Source organism: Amblyomma maculatum, chromosome 10 (genome assembly GCF_055883805.1).
Source record: "Amblyomma maculatum isolate TAMU_Amacu chromosome 10, ASM5588380v1, whole genome shotgun sequence".
NCBI classification, from domain to species: domain Eukaryota; kingdom Metazoa; phylum Arthropoda; class Arachnida; order Ixodida; family Ixodidae; genus Amblyomma; species Amblyomma maculatum.
Genome location: NC_139353.1, coordinates 131,109,934 through 131,129,568, shown reverse-complemented (window position 1 = coordinate 131,129,568; position 19,635 = coordinate 131,109,934). Strand labels below are relative to the sequence as shown.

The 19,635-nt window shown below is 44.0% G+C and overlaps 1 protein-coding gene across 1 annotated transcript; it reads right to left on the bottom strand.

The window, feature by feature from the left end:
• Positions 1-16,158: 16,158 nt before the first annotated feature.
• On the bottom strand, positions 16,159-18,677 carry LOC146177467 (uncharacterized). Its single transcript, XM_084581570.1, has 2 exons — positions 18,589-18,677; positions 16,159-16,738 (listed from the first exon to the last, which is right to left on the bottom strand). The coding sequence occupies exons 1-2, from the start codon at positions 18,675-18,677 to the stop codon at positions 16,159-16,161; spliced, it is 669 nt and encodes a 222-aa protein (XP_084437696.1).
• Positions 18,678-19,635: the final 958 nt, after the last annotated feature.

Genomic DNA, 19,635 nt, shown 5'->3' with positions numbered 1-19,635 from the left:
ATTGCGTGAAATGTAGGGGCAAGGAAGAAATAACCCACCATCTTCCACAACTGCACAAATGTAACGAGCATATTTTGCACAGTTTTGCATAAAGTTCTCACGAGCAAACTTCTTTCACCTCCCAGTTATGAGCATGCATTGTGTGCCCGTTATTGCTTCCAATGCATTTTATAACACCAGTACAATTAGTCATACCTTGCTAACAGGTACACATTGATTCTAGACTCAAACTGCCTCATAAAAAGTTTCCTGTTATCAGAAATCTTGATGAAACAAAGATTAAATGCAGTGTCAAGCCAAGTTTGTAGCAGTCAATTGTTCAGTTCTTTCATGTGCAATATCGTGGTTGACATTTCATGCAAATGATTTAACACCTTGACGTGCCTAGTGAGTTATGACAAAACATGGTATAGGCTACATTCATATCTTTACAGTGGAACTGTGTTTGTTAAATAAGTGTCTCGTCTCGCACATAATTGCTGTAGAATTGTTACTGAAAGGGCCCACGAAAAGCCATTTATTAAAACTAAACGCGTGCAAGCAATCAGTACCTCTGCAATGCAAACATTTTCAAGCTACCTGCATTAGCACTGATCGTATCGGTGCAAAAAATTACTCTTGTCCCCATCAACTCAGCGCATGCCACCATGCCCTGTCCCGCCTGCCTGCCTGCATCACCTGGGAGTGTCCAGTTATTTTGTGCACCCAGCAGACCCCAATAACATCATTGAAGAGTGAGCGCACGAGAGGCGTCACCTTATTTGATTGCGAGCAGTTGCCAGGAGCACTTTTTAAACATTATCTGCAAAGCTTTGAAATTTGACTTGAGTGCTCAGAAAGACCACCTCCGTGAACTTCTTGCATTAGAATATTACCATTGAAGCACTCATCAGCTCAGCATGTTTATCAGCTTCAAGCAGGTAGGACAACTTTATAGACTGTGACTGTACTAGCTTAATCAAGCAATTCTTGAAGCTTTGTGAGGGGTGTGACGATACCTCTGAGCATGTCCATCTGCTTCATTCTTTTGCTTGCCTGTGCCCGTAATGAACATGAATTCTTTCCTGCTGAATGATAGTCATAAAGGACCTATGAAAATGCCTTTCTGGGCTGTGTTAAATGCTTCACAAATTTTCCTGATTGTCGTTGCGTTTGCCACATGTCAAAACCTACTTTCTCAATCACTGACGCACATTTACCCCCATTTTTCAGTGATATGCTAGGTCTCCTAGGGCACCACTCACATGACACTTGTGTTCAACAGCACCACTTCCACACAGTATTAACATTACAGCGGGCCTGACATAACGGAGACAATGTTTAGTTCGGGGTCATTTCCTTCTTGCATTAACTGGAATAGTCCTTTCCGCTTGCAAAGGTAACAATTTCTTTTTCCAACGGATGCCAAGCGTTGCCCTTAAGTGGACTGATGAAGCTAAGACATTTGCAGGGGTCAAGTGGATTCAACTAGTGCAGGACCTGGTTAATTCGAGAAATATGGGAGAGACCTCTGTCCTACCTGGGCCTAGAAGCAGTGTGTCCTACTCAAGATCCAAGGGTCTTGGAGGGCTGGATTCCGATCTCACCCTCTTATCTCAAAGGCAAAGTCTGAGTTTGCAGCACTTGCCAAAGTGGCCATGCCGTATAGTCTTCTGCCATAAAGACAACCTGATACCCAGTAAGCGCCCGGCCATGACAGCTGCCAACTACTTTCCGACAAAGTTAAAGTGGAAAGACGGGCTAGTTGGTATTGGTATGATGACTGCGGGTACAAAAACACAGGATGAAGGAAGGAGACAGGCGCAGGATGAACGCTTCGTCCTGCATCCTTTGAAGCATTTGCCCTGCGTCTGTCTCCTTTCTTCTTCCTGTGTTTTTTGCACTGAGATGCATATTTTTTTCTGGCAATGGCATGTGATTTTTCGCTCATGATGCTGACACATTCCATAACGCTGACAGCAAATTTTCTGCAAAACACTGCAAAAATTTTGTTTTTAAAATTAAATTTTAAATTTTAAAAGTTTTACAGGCTTCCCACGCGAATTCAGTTGAGTGGTACCTTCTCGTGAGTGCAGAATAAAGCTCGCTCGATGGCCGATTGGCTGCTGTTGCCTTTTTGTCCTACCAAAATGTTTGCTCACCTATGCCAATGTCAAAATGACATTGCGGCAAAGCGAGCCAGTTCCAAATCAAACAGTTTCATGGTGTAGCGCCTTCCCCTGGCTGCGCAAAGACTGCGGCCAAAGCATGGCCGCTGGAAAAATGAAAAAGGACGCCGGCTGGCAGTGGCACTTGAAACCACAGTTGGCTGGTCTGTTCTAGTCTAGATCCTTATCAGCTGTCTCGTCCTTCGCTCCTGAGGTCTTCAGCCTACAATGTATTCGGCCCCTGTTCCTTTTTGCATAATGCCAGCCTTGCCTCGAGCCCAAGTAGCATTTAGCTTCTGCGGCATTGTTTTAATATGATTAGCTTAAAGACTTCGTTTTCCAGAAAATCCAGCAGCAGCAGCAATATTGATGTGAGCGAAAAATCATGGGCATGCCTCTGGCAGGTAGCAGTTGGCAGGTGAGAAGCCGTGCACTGACTGGTCAGTAGGTTGTCTGTCGCCACGAAGCCACAAGACATGGCCGACTTGGAACTCCTGACTCAAGCAGCTTCTTTGAGATGGAGGGGGAAATGAGAATCGGACTCACCGGAAGCCTTCTATACTGTAACAAGAATCTCCCATTGATAGCGCAAGCTACAACATCGATGCATCGTATCCTCATCGATCGGAGCAGCCAGCTGGAGTGGTTGGCAGCCATTGTCTCCCTCCTCACACAGAGCAGACAACTGACGTTACATGGCATCTCTTTTCTAGCTGCAACACAGCAGGCCCACACCTCTGTAGCCTAGACTAGTTGAACCTGTTATGCCCATTTAAAAACTGCTCGAGTAATTCATCCGTACTAAACAGGCATGAAACAGATAACGAGTCAAGCACATTACTCCTATGCCATGCAGGCACATTCTTGGTTGAAGCAGGTCTTTTTAGCTATGGCTGTTGGTGTTTCACGTAATGTGGTAGCTCACGAGTATAAGCTAATGACTAGGTGTGGGATGATAGTGTCACAAATTCAGGAATTGGTGATTCAGCGAGTTGTAAAGTAATGAGGATCTGCAGGGGAAGCCATTAAAACTATCGCATTAGGGCTGATGTCTTCCAGTTTTTTTCTCTTTTCTTGCGTTTTTTGTAAGGTATGATTTTTTTTTATTTTTGAGGAAATATGCTAAAAGGAACCTATAAAGGTAATTATTGTCATTGTAATGCAGTACACTTCTAGGATTTTTTTTGTTGGTATTCAAGTCAAATTTTAAATGTCTCTGCATACCCCCTTTAATTTACAAATTTCTCAAAATTGCTTTTCGCAGTCTATTTGGACATCATCTCACGGCCTACTCTTAGCTGCCCCCTACTGACATAAACTTGGCCATCTGGGACCAAATGATGCAGGCAAAATGGGCCACAGTGGGGAATGGTTGTGACATTTTCTTTACTTTTCTCATCGGCATGTGTCGAGTTGAAGGGAAAGGAGGGGCATTATTTTTTACCTGCATCTGTGTTAGTAAAACCAGCTTAAGAATTTGTGCCGTGGAAATGAGTGATGAAATACTAATCGTTAGTGCACCTTTTCTAGCCACAGCAAATACCTTTTCATTGTTCCTTTAATCGAGCTGAACTAGTTCGTTCATTATCACAAAAATGTATGCAGCTTTGCTTTCATCTATTTGTTCCTTCTTTGTTGTGTTTTCCATGCTGCAGTTTTATAACAACTTCATTCCTTTCGTGCACAGACAAAGGTAGGAAAATGAATGGCTCGTGACGACATGCATATGAAAAAAGCCAAAAGTGATTGAAATCAATTAAAGCATATGGAAATTTTTATTATTGTTGTTTCACAGGATATTCAATGGAAAATCATTACTTTAATCGTTTTTTACCTGAAAGATTACGGTGGAAGTAGGAGAGACTACAACTATATGTAAATAGAGAGATCCAAAGCTACAGCAGTGGCTGTTAAACCTTGTTCGTCCAAGTATACTAATTCGGTTGTGCATAGCCGAATATTGAGATTGCTCACAAGGGTCACCCCCAACCAATGCGGCAATAGGTCTAATACCACAAGTGCCACTTGGAATGCGATTGAGTGGTGAGAGTAGCAGTTGTACCAAAACCCTCTAGTCCTCCTCTAGGAGCACCAAAGGGTTCTAGCCAGAGCCACTGTTAAAGGTATACTGCAGGGAATTTGCAACTTTCTCTGAAATCGCTGAAATTGCATTCGGGAGATGCAGTTATCAAAAGCTGTTTTGTGCACTGCCTTGAGATTATTGTACTGGCAAGTTATATTTTGTAGAAGATGGCTGTAAAAGTGTGAACTTTCCTTAAAACTAGTGCTAGGTAGTTTTTAATGAGGAATTATATACAACTCTGAAAAGTTTTGTTAAGCAAAAGCTGTAAAGAACTGTATTAACACGATAAGTACAAACCATCTTCTCTTGGTCACGTGTCAGTGTATGTTGTGCCTCGAGGCTCCTGTATTGTGCTCTTTCTGTGATGGGTTCCTTGCGACATAGGCAAGTGGCTTTGCCTTATGAGTGACCTTAAAGCAACTCGCACTTCCTTTAGTTTTGCACTTGTACAATCAAGCACAAGAGACGAATTGTAGGGTCATTCAGCACTACACATCTTGCATCTACAGTACACCTAATGTGGAAAGCCTGGGAGTGTTGCCAGCAATCTCTCTGTTATGCTTTTCTCACTCCGAATTTTTTTTATACTGTCCTCAACAGTTGAAAACGCAGCTGAGTTGATGCAGATAATTTTCGGATAATGATTGGGTTTGTCCGCACATTCACGAACATGCTTGTGTAGAAATACAGAAAAATACTGAGTTCTCACTATACACTAGCTATCTTAAACGCAGTGGCAAACTGATTGTAATCTTCATTTATCGGAATTTGTTTTTGGCAGAATCACAAAGTGGCGGAAATATGTGTAGGTGGTTTCTTCACATTCACATTCAAGAGACTAACAGACCAAAATGTGTCATAAATTATGATGGAAATGGCAAGTTCTTGCCTTGCAATTGAGGACAGCAGTACAGGAAGCAAAAGGATTTATTTATCTCTGAAAATCTTATCAAATGAGCTAGAGTGTTACATTGCTGTGAAACCTTGCCGTTACCGGTGCATCCCACCATATGGCCACATCTCGGTGAAGTACTATTAGAGTGCACATGATTTTTTCTTTTTCTTTCACGAGTGTTCATGTTCCATTTTAGTTTATGCACTCTCTGGCCAGAACTCTGCTGATTATAAATGCTCCCTTCACTTCGCCAGTGAAGTGCGTCTAGCTTCTGTCACTCAGTGGAACCACAATGTTTTGCATTTATTGGCTGCAATGGCGACCACGGTCATTTAATGCTTGCATAGACTTAGGCGTTTGTCAAAGTGCCATAACGGCTGGGTGCGGGAACTCATATATATATTATTCTCTTCTGTAAAAAAAAATGAATGTCTGGCAGCAGAGCTTTCTTTTTATATTAGCTTTCAATACATCCTTTTTGCCCGCCTGTGATTGACATTTTGCTCATTTATCATGGTTTCCAGCTTCTTCATACAAACAAAAGGCATCAGTAACATCAACTGATGAAAATATTCTTGGTAAAAACTTTTCTACAGCATTTCTAACAAAAATTTCATGGAATGATTACCTTAGAAGTATGTTTTTCATTGTGCCAAAAAGATTAGGTGTTTAAACTTTTGTAAGGTGTGAGAAATGTACTCATTTTGCAAAGCTATTGTTGTTGCACATTGCAGCCATAAAAAGTTTGCAATCTGCAGTTCTCGTAGGACGTAAATTCACTAAGGTGTAAACAAAAAAAATTACAGATATAATTAGCTGAGGAGGAAAACTCGAAAGCCCATCATATTCTCCACTGTAGCCATAGAAAAAAGTCTAGCTCTTCCGCACGATGACACAGCTAGGCAGCTCCGAATGGCTTTATTAACCACTGGCTGTTTGTGTCACAGGAACACTTTTGTTCCTAATACAGTGTGCATTAAAAAACGTTTTGCTTTTTGTCCTGTAACTCATTACATGATGGAACTGAAAGAATTTACATTTAAAATAACGCTTAGAAATGAGCTCAGTCCTACTTCACACATTTTGATTCAGTTTTCACTGGTGGCAGCACGCTAACTGTGACTGGTGCATCTGTTGACTAAACTATCAGTGAACAGCAGTTGATGATTTTTTTATTCTAGGAAGCAGCTAGAAGTTCAATGGCACAAGGTTGGTACTGTGGGGGGCACAAGGTAAACCAGCAACTTTTGATGTACAGACTGATGTACAGACGTCAGCAAGTCTGCCCGGAGTGCTTGAACACCAACCTGTCGCACAAAGAAAATGAAATTTTTGAGCAGGGGCCCAATTCTAGGAACAATGATGGCGCTATACTGAAGGTGCATAGGCATACTACTTGCACTGACAGCTACACTTTACCACTAATAGAGCAGCCCAGACAAAATTTCACTTTGTTCGCTCCGCAGCACACCTCTCCAGAATTGTAGACGTGCCGACGACTGCACTAGTGGTGAAAGTGTGTTGCTATTGCTAGGGGGAAGGACTATACAACCAAGGCACAGCAAAAGCCAAATATTATAGTGATTGTGTTCAGCCATTTCGCTGCTAATATGTTATTATTATGCTATTATGAATCAAATCATATAAGAATACCCAAGTACAGATGCAGATCTGCTAAGCGAACTCCGAAGCAGATATCTCAATACCGGTAGCAACCCCAATGCTACCTATGAGTACAAAGGGGTGCCTAATGAAGACTTCGACAGAGAGATTGCGGAAGCGGAAATTTGGGCCGCAATTTGCCATTTACATACTACCTCTCAGCAATTAACGACTTAATGAATGAATATTGGAACAAAGGTGAACTTTCGCAGATGTGGAAACACGTGAAGGTTGTCTTTATTCCTAAACACAAAAAGAAACTAAGCATAGAGAACTTAAGGCCCATCTCTCTTACGTCGTGCTTAGGTAAACTTATGGAACATGTTATTCTAAATAGGCTTTAGAACTACGCTGAAGAGAATGACCTTCTGCCCAGCTCAATGATTGGCTTCAAAACTCAACTCTCTACTCGGGACGTAATGCTTCAGTTGCATGCAGAAGTGATAGATCCCCCTAACAAAACCGGAACCAAAGCGATTTTTGCCTTGGATCTGGAAAAAGCCTTCGACAATGTCTCTCATGAAGCCATTCTCCAAACCCTCGCCAACATAAACGCAGGGAACAAAACCTTTAATTACATTCCTTCCTTTCTCTCGGGAAGGACTGCGGGCAGAGCTAAGTATCGCAGGACTTGCATCGGACAAAATAGCAATAGGAGACAGAGGAACCCCGCAAGGATCAGTCCTCTCTCCCTTCTTGTTCAACCTAGCAATGATAGGTCTGCCTCCCAAACTTGAAGAAATCCAAGATCTTCAACACTCCCTATATGCTGACGATGTCACCTTGTGGGTAGCAAAAGGTTTGGACGCTCACATAGAGGAAACGCTTCAAGAAGCAGTGAATGTAGTCCAGTCATACACTAACCAGATTGGGCTGAAATGCTCACAACATAAGTCTGAACTACTAGCAGTGAGAAGGAAAACGCAAGACAAAGTAGAGATAAAAGTCTGCCTGCACGGACTACCCATACCCACAGTCGATACTATTAGAGTGCTCGGGCTCTACATCCAGAGCAATAGGAAGAGCAATGTTACTATCAAAAGGCTGGAAATGACTGTGCGATAAATCACTAGAGTGATACACAGAGTAACGGCAAGAAAGAGGCTGACATTTGTCGTCTTATCCATGCCTTTGTACTAAGTCGATTCACATACTCTGTCCCTTATCTCCGCCTCATTCAATCTGACAAGGAGAAATTAGACACTCATTAGAAGCACCTACAAGGCTGGGCTAGGTCTACCCAGAAACACTGCAACCGAAAAACTTCTCTCACTTGGGATACACAACAATGTAGAGGAGCTGATTGCAGCTACAAATACTAACAAACTCTAAAGCAGGCAGACAAATTCTCAACCGCATGAGAATTAATGCCGAACCACTAGCCACCCACTAGGACCACTACCAAGAGGAGCTGGCGACAAAATTATCTCCAAACCTGTGCCCAAAAACATGCATCCCTCCTTCCATGAAGGCAAGAGGAAAGCTAGAGATAGGGCCCTAAACAGAAAATACCGAAATCACGATGGGGTGGTGTATACCGACGCCTTGGATTACTATATGGCTGACGGTGCCGTTGCTATCTTTGTAATTAAGCAGTACAGTAAGTAAATGCGTATCAGCTGCTTCGGTCAAAGTCTGCTACTCGGACCAGGAGGAAGAAGCCGCAATCGCTTTAGCCATCGCTACAGCAGATGCGGACATAATTGTCACTGATTCAAAAACTGCCATACGTAACTTCTCGCGTAGCAGAATATCAAATACTGCCAGAAAGAACCTCGCGGATATCAGACTCGACAGAGAGATAGAACTCGTATGGACACCTGCCCACTCAGGGTACCGAGGCAATGAGGCTGCTCATCAACACGCTCGAGGTTTTGTCGGCCGAGCGGTGAGACCTAATGCCGAGGAACTTGAAATGGAAGAATTGCTCACATACAGCGACCTACAGCGACATACCCCTGCCAGCATTTTAGTTCATCGGGACAGTTTGCCCATATGATAACAGTAGCAACTAGTGCAGCTCCCTCATGACTGCATGGGCAGCAAGGTTAAAACATGCCAAAGTTAATACTTTTCTTGCTTCGTGCACACTGACTACAAATGAATTACTTCTCCTCTATGTGAAAACAGTAATAGACTTTGTTTCATGCATTTTGCCTCGCTTTAATAGACTTTGTTTCTTGCATTTTGCCTCGCTTAACTGATCAGTATTAGACACATACCTTCACCAGACATTGCACTTCGGGCTGGTAGCAGAAATAAATGGATTAATATATTGTACCAATAAATTATTACTAAACATTTATCACTTTGTTCGCAAGAAAAAAAAAACATTTTTGCAAATGTGTGTAACATGCAAGGCTGATTTTGTTAATGCCCACATCACATTGACACAGATAAAGTAACATAGTGTGTACCAGTGAAAAAAGTGATTTCTAGTCTGTGTTTGTGCTAGGCTTTGTTTCTGCTGCTGTCTGCAATCAACAAACTACATTTCTAAGGATTGCATTTGCAAAAGAAAATAGTACTCATATTAAGACATGCTAGGCCGAGGACCTGGGTTCAGTTCCAGCCATAGTGGTCGTTACATATCAATGAAGGTGAAATGCAAGACACACTTGCAATGTCAGTGCACACGAAGAACCTCAAATCAATGGCATTAATGCAGAGCTGTCCACTATGACGTCTCTTATAGGCAGTTTTTCTATATCACTTATGGAAGTTAAACACCATATCCCACACCGAAGGAGGAACAACACTTTCTTTACTGACCAAATAAGTGAAAAAGAAACGAAACTTGCGATTGCCCTGGCCTTTAACCCTGATGTTGAAGGAAAGAAAGTGTATTCAGAGGCAGCAGCTGGTGGTGGCAATTTCCACCTGAGCATGGATATTCAATGAATGCTTGTTTTAATCTGAAAGTAAATCTCTAGAAGGAAAATTGTTGATGGGCGACATCTGCAGGTTTTGTTGATGCTATATTGCCATTTATGACACTGTGAGCACCCTTTCACTCTTATCTACTACCCTGCGAAACTAAGAAGCAAACAAGATAGCTTTGAACAGTGCCACATTGCTGCAATACCTAAGCAACAGCTGCACGAGCTGTTTAAAGCCACTTGCAAAATACACAAATCATTTTCACTACATGCACGGCGGAAGGTGTTTGCACGCAGTAAAGGCACTCAGAAAAGTAATGTATCAGCTTTTGGGGTTGAAGCACAGCTACGGACGGTCGTGTTTTTTTTTTCTTTTTTTTTTCTTTTTATTTTTTTTTAAGCAGGCCTTTGCTTCACCGGACGGTTTAGGTGGGGTTCTCACCGAAATACAAAGCGTGCGATAGCATTTCGGAGCCGATTTGCATGTTAACGATATGTAACACAAACCTGCACTGAGAGCCACGACGGGTTTCATGACGCGGCCGTGCACCAGCGATCGAAAACGTGCACAAATAAAAGGCATTTAATTGATTCGTGGCAAGACTAGCCACTAGAGCACTAGCCTCATGCAGTCTTTGGGGTAGTCTCGCGGCACATCACGCACGCACATCCAACGGCTTGCAGCAACGTTACTAGAACAAACTCTAGCAGTCAGCACAAGGGATCTTGCGGAAATACAAGGCTTGCGTTCCCTCATAAAATAGATCGCATTTCGGGGCCGATTTGCATGTAAGCGGTATGTAACAAACCTGCGTCTGAGCCACGAAGGGCTTCGTGGAGCGGCCGAGCGCCAGCGATTGAATCAATGCACAAATCGCATTTAGTTCATCCGGGGCAAGACAAGACGACTAGCCTCATGCGGTCTTTGGAGAAGACTCGCGGCACAAGTATAGCACAAGAGCGCGCACACACATCCACGCGACAACGCGCATCGCACGCTGCCACAACAACACGAGCGCCGAGGCCCATGCCTTGAGTCGCTAGCGTGGAATGGGGGTGCCGGCCGCAGCTCGTAACAGCCAGCCGAAGGCCTCTTCTCCCTCTCCATCTTCGTTTTCCCCCTCGCGCCGCATCCGTTTGTTGGGATCGGATATACGCCGCCCGCACAGCCGCCGCTGGGAGTCATTGAACTTGGACTGACGTCACGGTCTGCGCTCCGCTTCGATTGGCTACTCCGTTCTGCGGGACGGGAAAAATAGCTCCCGACCCCATCGCTTCGCGGAACGTCAAACAAGTCAGCCTGCGGGAAAAAAAAAACGGTTTCTGCGGGAAGCGGCGCGCGGAGAACGTCCAGCGTTGCGCGTTTTCCCGCTAGTGTGAGCGTGCCTTAATAGAAAGAAAAGGCCTTTATAGATATGGTAACGTGCAGGCTCGTTCTGCAGCAGGAAAAAGGTACCACCTATGCTAAAAGGTATACAACGTAAGACTAGCGTCTGCTAAACAGGTGTTTTTTTCGTCGATCTACTTTCTATCCTATATGACAGAGGCGTCCTCTGAATTAACAGCTGGGTGATTGGTATGGTACCAAGTCTTTGCCATTTACACTGTTGTTTTCAGCACCTGACGGCAAAAAGAAACAACTGGGCCTATAACATGCCTAATAGCGAAGCCCTTCAAACAGCAATGTATAGGTGGCTGCAGACCAATCATTATGGCTTGTTGCTCTAAGCAATGGCGTTGTGTTTATTTCTTAGTTTTTCTGAGACCTGGCCAATACCTGAGTTCTTTTTTGAGAAGCATGAAACAGGTTTTAAGTTTCTTTTCTTGATGTGTGTCCACTGCCCAAAGTGTTCCTCTTTAGCGCCCAAAATGATACTGTGGTATGCTAGGGAGGTTGGGCCTATCAATGTTTGGTGCTAGTAATACCAATTTCTGCACTAGGTATGTTACTACCTACAGGTGCGGCTTGCTATGAGTGTCCGGCAGAGCTAAGGAATAAAAAATCTCATACTCTGAGGTTAACACTGCAAGAAAACCAACCTAACATTACATTCAGCAAGTCGTATGAAAGAGACTGCATGCACCTTGCAAATTCATTGATTCATTCATAGCATTTTGTGGTTATGTGTGTAAAGCAGCAGTCTAGGTTTAAATAAGTACGTTACATTTCCCTCAGGGACAGATTAATCTTGTTGAATACGCAAGTGAATACATTTAATCAGGATGTAGCTCTTTTGGTAATCAAGCACAGCTTTATTGCTGGTAGTAGCGCTGTACTGAAGCCAAAATATCGGGAAGCTCATGAAGCTGAGGGATGCAAAAATGGCAGGGGTTTAAGCATGGCTGAAACCTACTGATAGAGAGCAAGCTGCCAGTCTTTCAGCGACAGCCTGCGTAAGACCGTGTTTTCAATTCACGGGTCTTTCATATTGTCTCATTAAAGGAGGTTTTTGAGGTCAAAAAGGGTACCTTATGCGTTTGATTGGACATCACGGCGCGGTGGAGACATGCCCCTAATCAGGTCAGGGTCATCGATCCCGCATCCTTGGGCACATTAGTCGAGCGCCCTAACCACTGCGCCACCCCGGCAGGGAATGGAAGCGAAACCTTCGCTAATTAGGTATAGCAGGTCTTCGTGTGACAATAAATTTGCCCTTCAAATGACCTTGACCTAATTCAGTTTCGGTGTCCACAATTTCGTGTGGTTCACTCAAATGTATATTGTGTATGTATAAGGACGTTCAGGACGGCTTCGAGGTCGACGGGGAAGCAGGGCGATCAAGACCAACACGATCTGCGCGATGGCAATTCCACACCTTCGTCTTTCTCATCAGCGTCCAGAGAAACGGTCCATCTTCTTCTTCACAATGCCCCCCCCCCCCCCCCCCCCCAGGGAAAAAGGAGCCATCCTGGCGACTTAAGGGGACGAAGACACAATGGGGTCGTAGAATGGCTTAAGGCGCTGCACATGAACAGTTTCACGGCCACGGCGTCTCAAATAGGAAGATGGCGTAAGCGGCTCGACAACATAGTTCACTGGTGAAGTGCGCTCGACGACGCGGTAGGGCCCATCATACTTGCAGATCAGTTTTGTTGAGAGGCAGCTGCCGGATGGAACCCATAGCCACACGAGTGAGCCGGGCTCGAAGTGTGATGTATTCTTCTGATTGCTGTCATGGCGATATTTTTGGCGCCCCTGAGAGTCGGTTGTGAATGTCCGTGCAATCTGGCGGCATTCTTCTGCGTGCTGTGCAGCTTCGGTCACTGTGGTACATTCTGATGCGTCAGAGTTGTAGGGGAGGACAATATCAAGGGGAGCAGATGGATGCCGACTGTACAGCAAAAAGAACGGAGAGAAACTAGTGCTGGATTGCGTAGCGGTGTTGTACGCGTAGTTGATGTAAGGAAGGACAATGTCCCAGTTTGTGTGGCTGGATCCGACGTACTTCGTGAGCATGTCACCGAGGGTGCGATTAAATCGTTCAGTAAGGCCGTTTGTCTGCGGGTGGTAGGCGGTGCAAGTCCGGTGAATGATTTTGCACTGAGCGAGCAGGGCTTGAACAACCTCAGATAAGAAAGCACGGCCCCTGTCGTTGAGTAATTCACGAGGAGCACCGTGACGGAGAATGAAGTTCTTCAATAAGAAACCGGCCACATCTTTGGCTGTTGCAGCTGGGAGCGCGGCGGTTTCAGCATATCGCGTGAAGTGGCCTCGCTCAGAATTCACGTTGAGCGCAGAATACAAAGGATCAAGTCATACTACATATTTGACAGACCAGTACCCGTTAGCTTGGCACCACTTATCAATAAGATATGGACTGTGACAGCCATCCTCTCGAATTTCCAGTCACCCATAATGCAACCTCGAGGAAGCATAACTACTTCTGATGAAGCAAGTGTCTGAACAGATACAAACATTCATGACTAAAGACTTAAATCCCATTAGAGCAAAATAGCTACGACTGAAGCCTCGGAGTTAGCAAATCTAACAACTGCCCTTAGCAAGTACTAATAAAGTAAGATATATAGGTTTGGTGGTTGGGGTTTAATGTCCTAAATCCACTCAGGCTGTGAGAGACACCATAGTGTAAGGCTCAGGAAATTTCAGTCACCTCAGGTTCTTTAACGTGCACAACATCTCACAGTACACGGGCCTCTATCATTTTCCCTTCATCGAAATAGGTTAAATCCCTGCCGCAGAGCCGCATCTTTCAGGTCAGCAGCCAAGGGCCATAACCAGAGCCACTATGGCGGCAAATAGGACATATAGCTTTAGCAATCCATTTTATTATCAAAAAATCAAGGATTTGTTTCAACATTACAAACCATCTTCACAGTGTCAAGTATAGCATATATATTAAAACTTGATTCAGTCTGAGTGTAGTGCGTATAGAACAGTCATCCCAGAAAAGCATCCTAAATTTCAGAACAGCTCATTTATTGCCATTTTATCAATGGATTGGCTTTGCTTAGCATGATAAAAAACAAAGGTAGCGTGACTGACATTTTGTTTTAATGTACAGATGTATACACATAAAAGGAATGCAGCTGTGAACACATTTGAAACAAGTGACCAATTTGTAATGGGCTGAGAGCACTTTTGACGCGCATTTAGGTGCCACATATGACTGCATATTACCTACTTTAGGTTCAATAAAGGCATGGAACATGCTGTACTGATGCACTTGAATGAGACAGCGCAAATGAAATAGGTAGCATCGCTGCAACTCATCTTAAGTGTGATGATATATAGCCAGAAAGCCTCTTTTTAAATTTCTTGATTGAATTTTCTTTTCATGCGCAGTACAAATGCGAGCCAGGCTACGTATGCTATTGATGCGTTAAGCCGAAGTTTACTCATTTATTGCAAGCTACTACTGTTGTATAGTTTGTGGAGCAGTATTGGCAGTAAAGTAACAATTTTAATCACTCTTTCAATTTCTTTCCCTTGAAGCTTACTGGGACAGTAATTTGGTTTCTTGAATGCATCTCATTCGTGCATAATAAAAGAGGAAAGAATGCTAGCAGCAGTACATTATATAATCTGCACGATATGAAGTGTCTGTCGGGTATTCATGATGAAAAAGCTGAAAATGAAACCGCAATAGACTTCCATAGTAATGTCAACATTCATGTTCCTTGATGCATTGTACCATTATTAGTTTTATATTGACAATAAAAATATTTGTCTCCTTCAGCCTGAGGCTAATGTCTCCACTAAATGCTCAACAGTAGTGATAACATCTTATATATGCAGCAGCAGTGTCAACAGGACTCTACTCAGTAGGTAAATTGGCTCTTAGTATTTACATACCACATATATATTTGATACAGAGCCCACATGCATCACTGATTTCAAGCACATCTCTGTTTTAGGCTTTTGCCTGACATGAACAAAACACTGGTGATATTGATGCCGTGTCCTGATATACGGTAACATGTATGAAAAAAAGAAGGCGTCAAGTTTTGAACTCATTTGAAGCCATTCTTCCTTGTCAAACTATATGCGTTCCACTGCAATCCAGTTTTCTGAGCACACAACGAAGTCTGCCCACAAGCAACCGGCAACAGCAATTTGACCCAGCACCTGTGCGTAGTAATCATGCTCTCTCTTGAGGCTCGGTTGGCCATTTTCCCCAAAAGGGAGGCAAGATAACTTTATCATGGTTTCTTCTGGTTGACTGTCCTTTAGTGAATATGGGTACTTATTTCCAATAGCCAGAACGTATCCTCTTCTGGTTCGAAAACAAACCTGTCGGGGCTTGCAGAAAGCCGTGGAAACTCTGGATTTACTGCTAAGCCACTGTGTAAAAGTGACACAGAATGTCCATAGCTCTACATTACGGCACTGTACCGGTCAGCAGCCAGACTTTCATTTCGGAGTCCGTATTGAACAGCGCGCACACGAGAGAGGTCCTTACTTTCAACTATGTTCGCGATTCCTTTATCGGTCCACTCTTCTCTACTTTTGATGACTCGGCCAAATGGTGAGGCAGTTAATCGGGCCACACGATCTTCTCTCCACCTCGCACTGTGTGTCTGATTCCTTGAATTTTTCTCCAAGTCTCTCGCGTCTTCTGGTGACAGCTGTAGTTCCTGTGAAAATAACAAACAAAAGGCAAGCACGTCACATTAGATTTGTTTCAAATGATCTATTGTGTATCCGATAATTGGATTTGATTATCGTAGTTTACAAACATACTGTGGTCTTCATTGGATGAAATTTTATGACAATACCTTTACACTTTTACAGACTTCGTAATGATGACACTACTGTTTCCAAAAAAATACCCACATCGATTCGAGGCCACAGTGCGCGAAAGCGCAGGCATTAAAGCATTCATGTCACTTATGCAACTTGGAATTTCGCTTAAAGAATGCAGTGCTTACCTTCAATATATTCAGCCCTTCAGAACATAAGGTGTCAGGAAATTTAGTCTGCAACCTCATCAAAAAGATGAAGGTCAGGGACGACAGTGACCCTTCCAGACCCTAAAAACTGCCTGACAGCCATGTCCTAAAGCCCGATAGCAGCTTTGCCTGTTGGTAGGCAAGTGGTGAACCGGGTGGTGCTGGTCCCCTTTGTTTCCACAAAAGGCCTTTTAGCAGCCAGAACACCATGGCAAAGTCATGGCTGCCAAGGTCATCAAGTGTTTTGCCCAGAGCATGTAGGGCATTCAGCATTTGCTGCACGTCCCCCTTCTGTGCAAGTTCATTAGACAGCCGTAATGGGTAAGGCACTGGTACGCCATTCTCCCGTGGGCTCCTCCAATCAATGTTCTGAACACTTATTGGCCTGATTCCCTGTAGTCTAGGGCGCCTCCACTGCTGAGGCAGCTCTGTGCACGTAAGCTCAGCTGAACCCTCTTTAAAACCCTGCTTCTTGAGCAAGATTATCATCTGCAGCACGGCAAGAATGTGGCTGCATGAGCTACTCGCCCCAGCAGGGCACTCGCAGGTTGCATCAGTGATGGCACCAGTTGTGTGCCGAAAGGCAAGAAGCACATGGTATGGTTTACCGGTCTTCTTTTGAATCCGAAAACATGTCGCTCGTGCATAGACAATGTAAAACCTGCAAGGAGAATAAAATAGCGATGATCATAACCATTGCCTAAGATGTGATCTGCACAATGACATGAAAGGAAAGTTGCCATCATAGGGATGAGAAAGAAAAAAGTGAAAATAAAAGTACGCTACAACATACGAACAAACAAGGGTATGAAAGAAAAATTTGAGCCCACTACGATGACAGCTGTTATAAGGGTGATGCTTCCAAACTATATCCTACAATTTTTGAGATCCAAGCCTAAAAGAGGATAGGTATGAACTGGGTCGGGTATCCTAAGACTTAAGGATAACTTTGTATCCCTCTGGGTATGCAACTTTAAATATATATATATATATATATATATATATATAATGGCACTCGAGCAGTGTTGTGCAGAAAAACAAAATAAAATTCAAAAGGAGCTACTTTGTTGTTGTATACTTGTATACTTTGCATTATGTCCCAGCTTTACAATATGTTTTGTTTTTCCTTTTTATACTCATATTCATGTGTAACTGCTAAATACTTCTGTATGCCCCCTTATGTAACCTTGATCACTCATTTTTTTTCTATATTTATAATCGTGCATGTCTGTTGAATGCTTCTGTACCCCCCCCCCCCCCCCCTTCCTCCATATGATGTCCCTAACGGGGCCTCTAATGGTCAATAAACGAAGAATAAAGAATACTTTCATCATCATCATCAGCCTGGCTATACCCACTGCATGGCGAAGGCCTCTCCCATATTTCTCTACTTATCCCGGTTCCGTGCTAGCTGCATCCACTTCACCCCCGCGAACTTCCGTGCTAGCTGCATCCACTTCACCCCCGCGAACTTCTTAACCTCATCCACCCACCTAACTTTCTGCCGCCCCCTGCTGCGCTTTCCTGCTCTTGGAATCCAGTTTGTTACCCTAAGCGACCATCAGTTATCCTCTCTTCGCACGACATGTCCTGCCCAAACCCATTTCTTCTTCTTATTTTCCACTAGAATGTCGGTAGCATGAGTTATTTCTCTGACCCACTCTGCACGCTTCCTATCTCTTAATGTTACCCCTACCATTATTCGTTCCATAGCCCTCTGGGTTGTCCTCAACTTAAGTAGAACTCTCTTGGTTAGCCTTCATTTTTCAGCCCCATAGGTGAGTACAGGTAAGATGCAACTGTTGTATACTTTCTTCTTGAGCGATACCGGTAGCCGCTAGTCATAATCTGCGAGTGCTTGCCAAATGCGCTCCATCCCAATCTTATTCTTCTTGTTATTTCCTTTTCATGGTGCGGATCTGCGGTTACTACCTGTCCTAAGTAGACATAATCACCTACTACTTCCAGTACTTCGCTGCCTAATGTAAACTGCTGTTCCTTCCCGAGGCTGTTGAACATTACCTTAGTCTTCTGCAAAGAATACTTTAATGAATCACAACTTCTGGGAACATAATCATTGCGTGTGATGATGTTACACTATAGCCGAGTAATTCTTAGTTATTTTGCAGGGTCATAGCCTTTTAATCTTAATGTGAAGGCATCTTTACTGTTTCCGCCTCAGGTTTAGTTATCTTTACTTTTACCGAGTATTTTGAGTTCCCGCTCCGAGGGGGAACATCGCTTAACATGATTCTGCTCCCACAGGCAGCCTACTACGCATGCAAATCGTAAAGCGCCATGTCCATGGGAAAACAACTACGAGATTTCACTTCATCCAAAAGCACTTCATACATAGGCCAATATACAAATTGACGCAAATGAGCAGTCAAACTATGTCGCTCCTGCGCCGCCAGTGATTGCGCGCCTACCGCAGTGAGGGAAAGCCTTCAATAAACTGCAGCAGAACAAAGTCCATCAGCGATGAACATATGTAAAAGCACAGGTAACAACATACTCGAATCGCAGATGTTAATGGCCAGCGACGGTGGAACAGCGTAGGCCTCGACGGCGAAGGAATACGCTTTCTTTTGCTGCCGCATTGACGGAGCTGCCGACGAGCAGAAATGCGATAAATCGTCCTCAATAAGGTGCGGCAAAACCTCCAGATTCTTTCGCCACCTCTCGTGGCCGCTTGAGGGAAAACGCTGCTCTTGTGCCATAATTAGCAAGATAGCGCATAATTAGAAAACAGAATTAGCAAAGATAGCGCGGTTAAATCAGCCAGATCACACCCGACAATTCAAAGGTAGCCGTGGGTTCGCGGGCGATATGCCTGAAGTACTCGCCCAACACAAGATGGCGGCGTGTGCATGTTGCCAGATGACTAATTTTGCATATTCCCTATTGCCCAACTTGGATATTTTGCATTCTGGACCCATGGTTTGTGCGAGAGACTTTGACATGAGGAAAGGAGATACTATGCGGGCTGGCTTTTCTGGTTCTTCACTGTGGATGACGTGCAACCTGGGGAACACTTCTAGTTTTTCATTAGAGAATTAAGTTACTTCGGTTCGCCTTTTCTTTGTTTGGCGATCATTTTGCCTTGAAGAAGAAGCCATAAAGTAAGAATGCTGTTCGGTCACAGTGCCCGCCACCCACCATGGTGCCCAACAAGGGGACGGGACAGGAGTTAAATAAATACGTCCTACCCACGCCAGCTGTACACAGTAACTATTACCTAATATGGGTAACTTAGGGTAGTTATACCACACACGGTTAACCCTAGCCGCCTGGAAGAAGTAAGAATCCAAGGAGAGAGAAGAAGACAGGACAACTGTAGGATAGAAGATAGGAAAGTGAAAGATGGGGGGGGGGGGGGGCAGGAATAGGCGACTGCCGATTTCAATCGGGTGGATCAGCCTTAAGATGCGGCCAGTGGGAAGCGCGGGCCAAAGTGGTGTGTTGCCTCCGCCGAGGAGCCTTAGAGGTCCAAACACTCAGCATTGGCTCAACCACCAGGATTCCATTTTCCCCAGACACGGCGATGCCACGCACGGC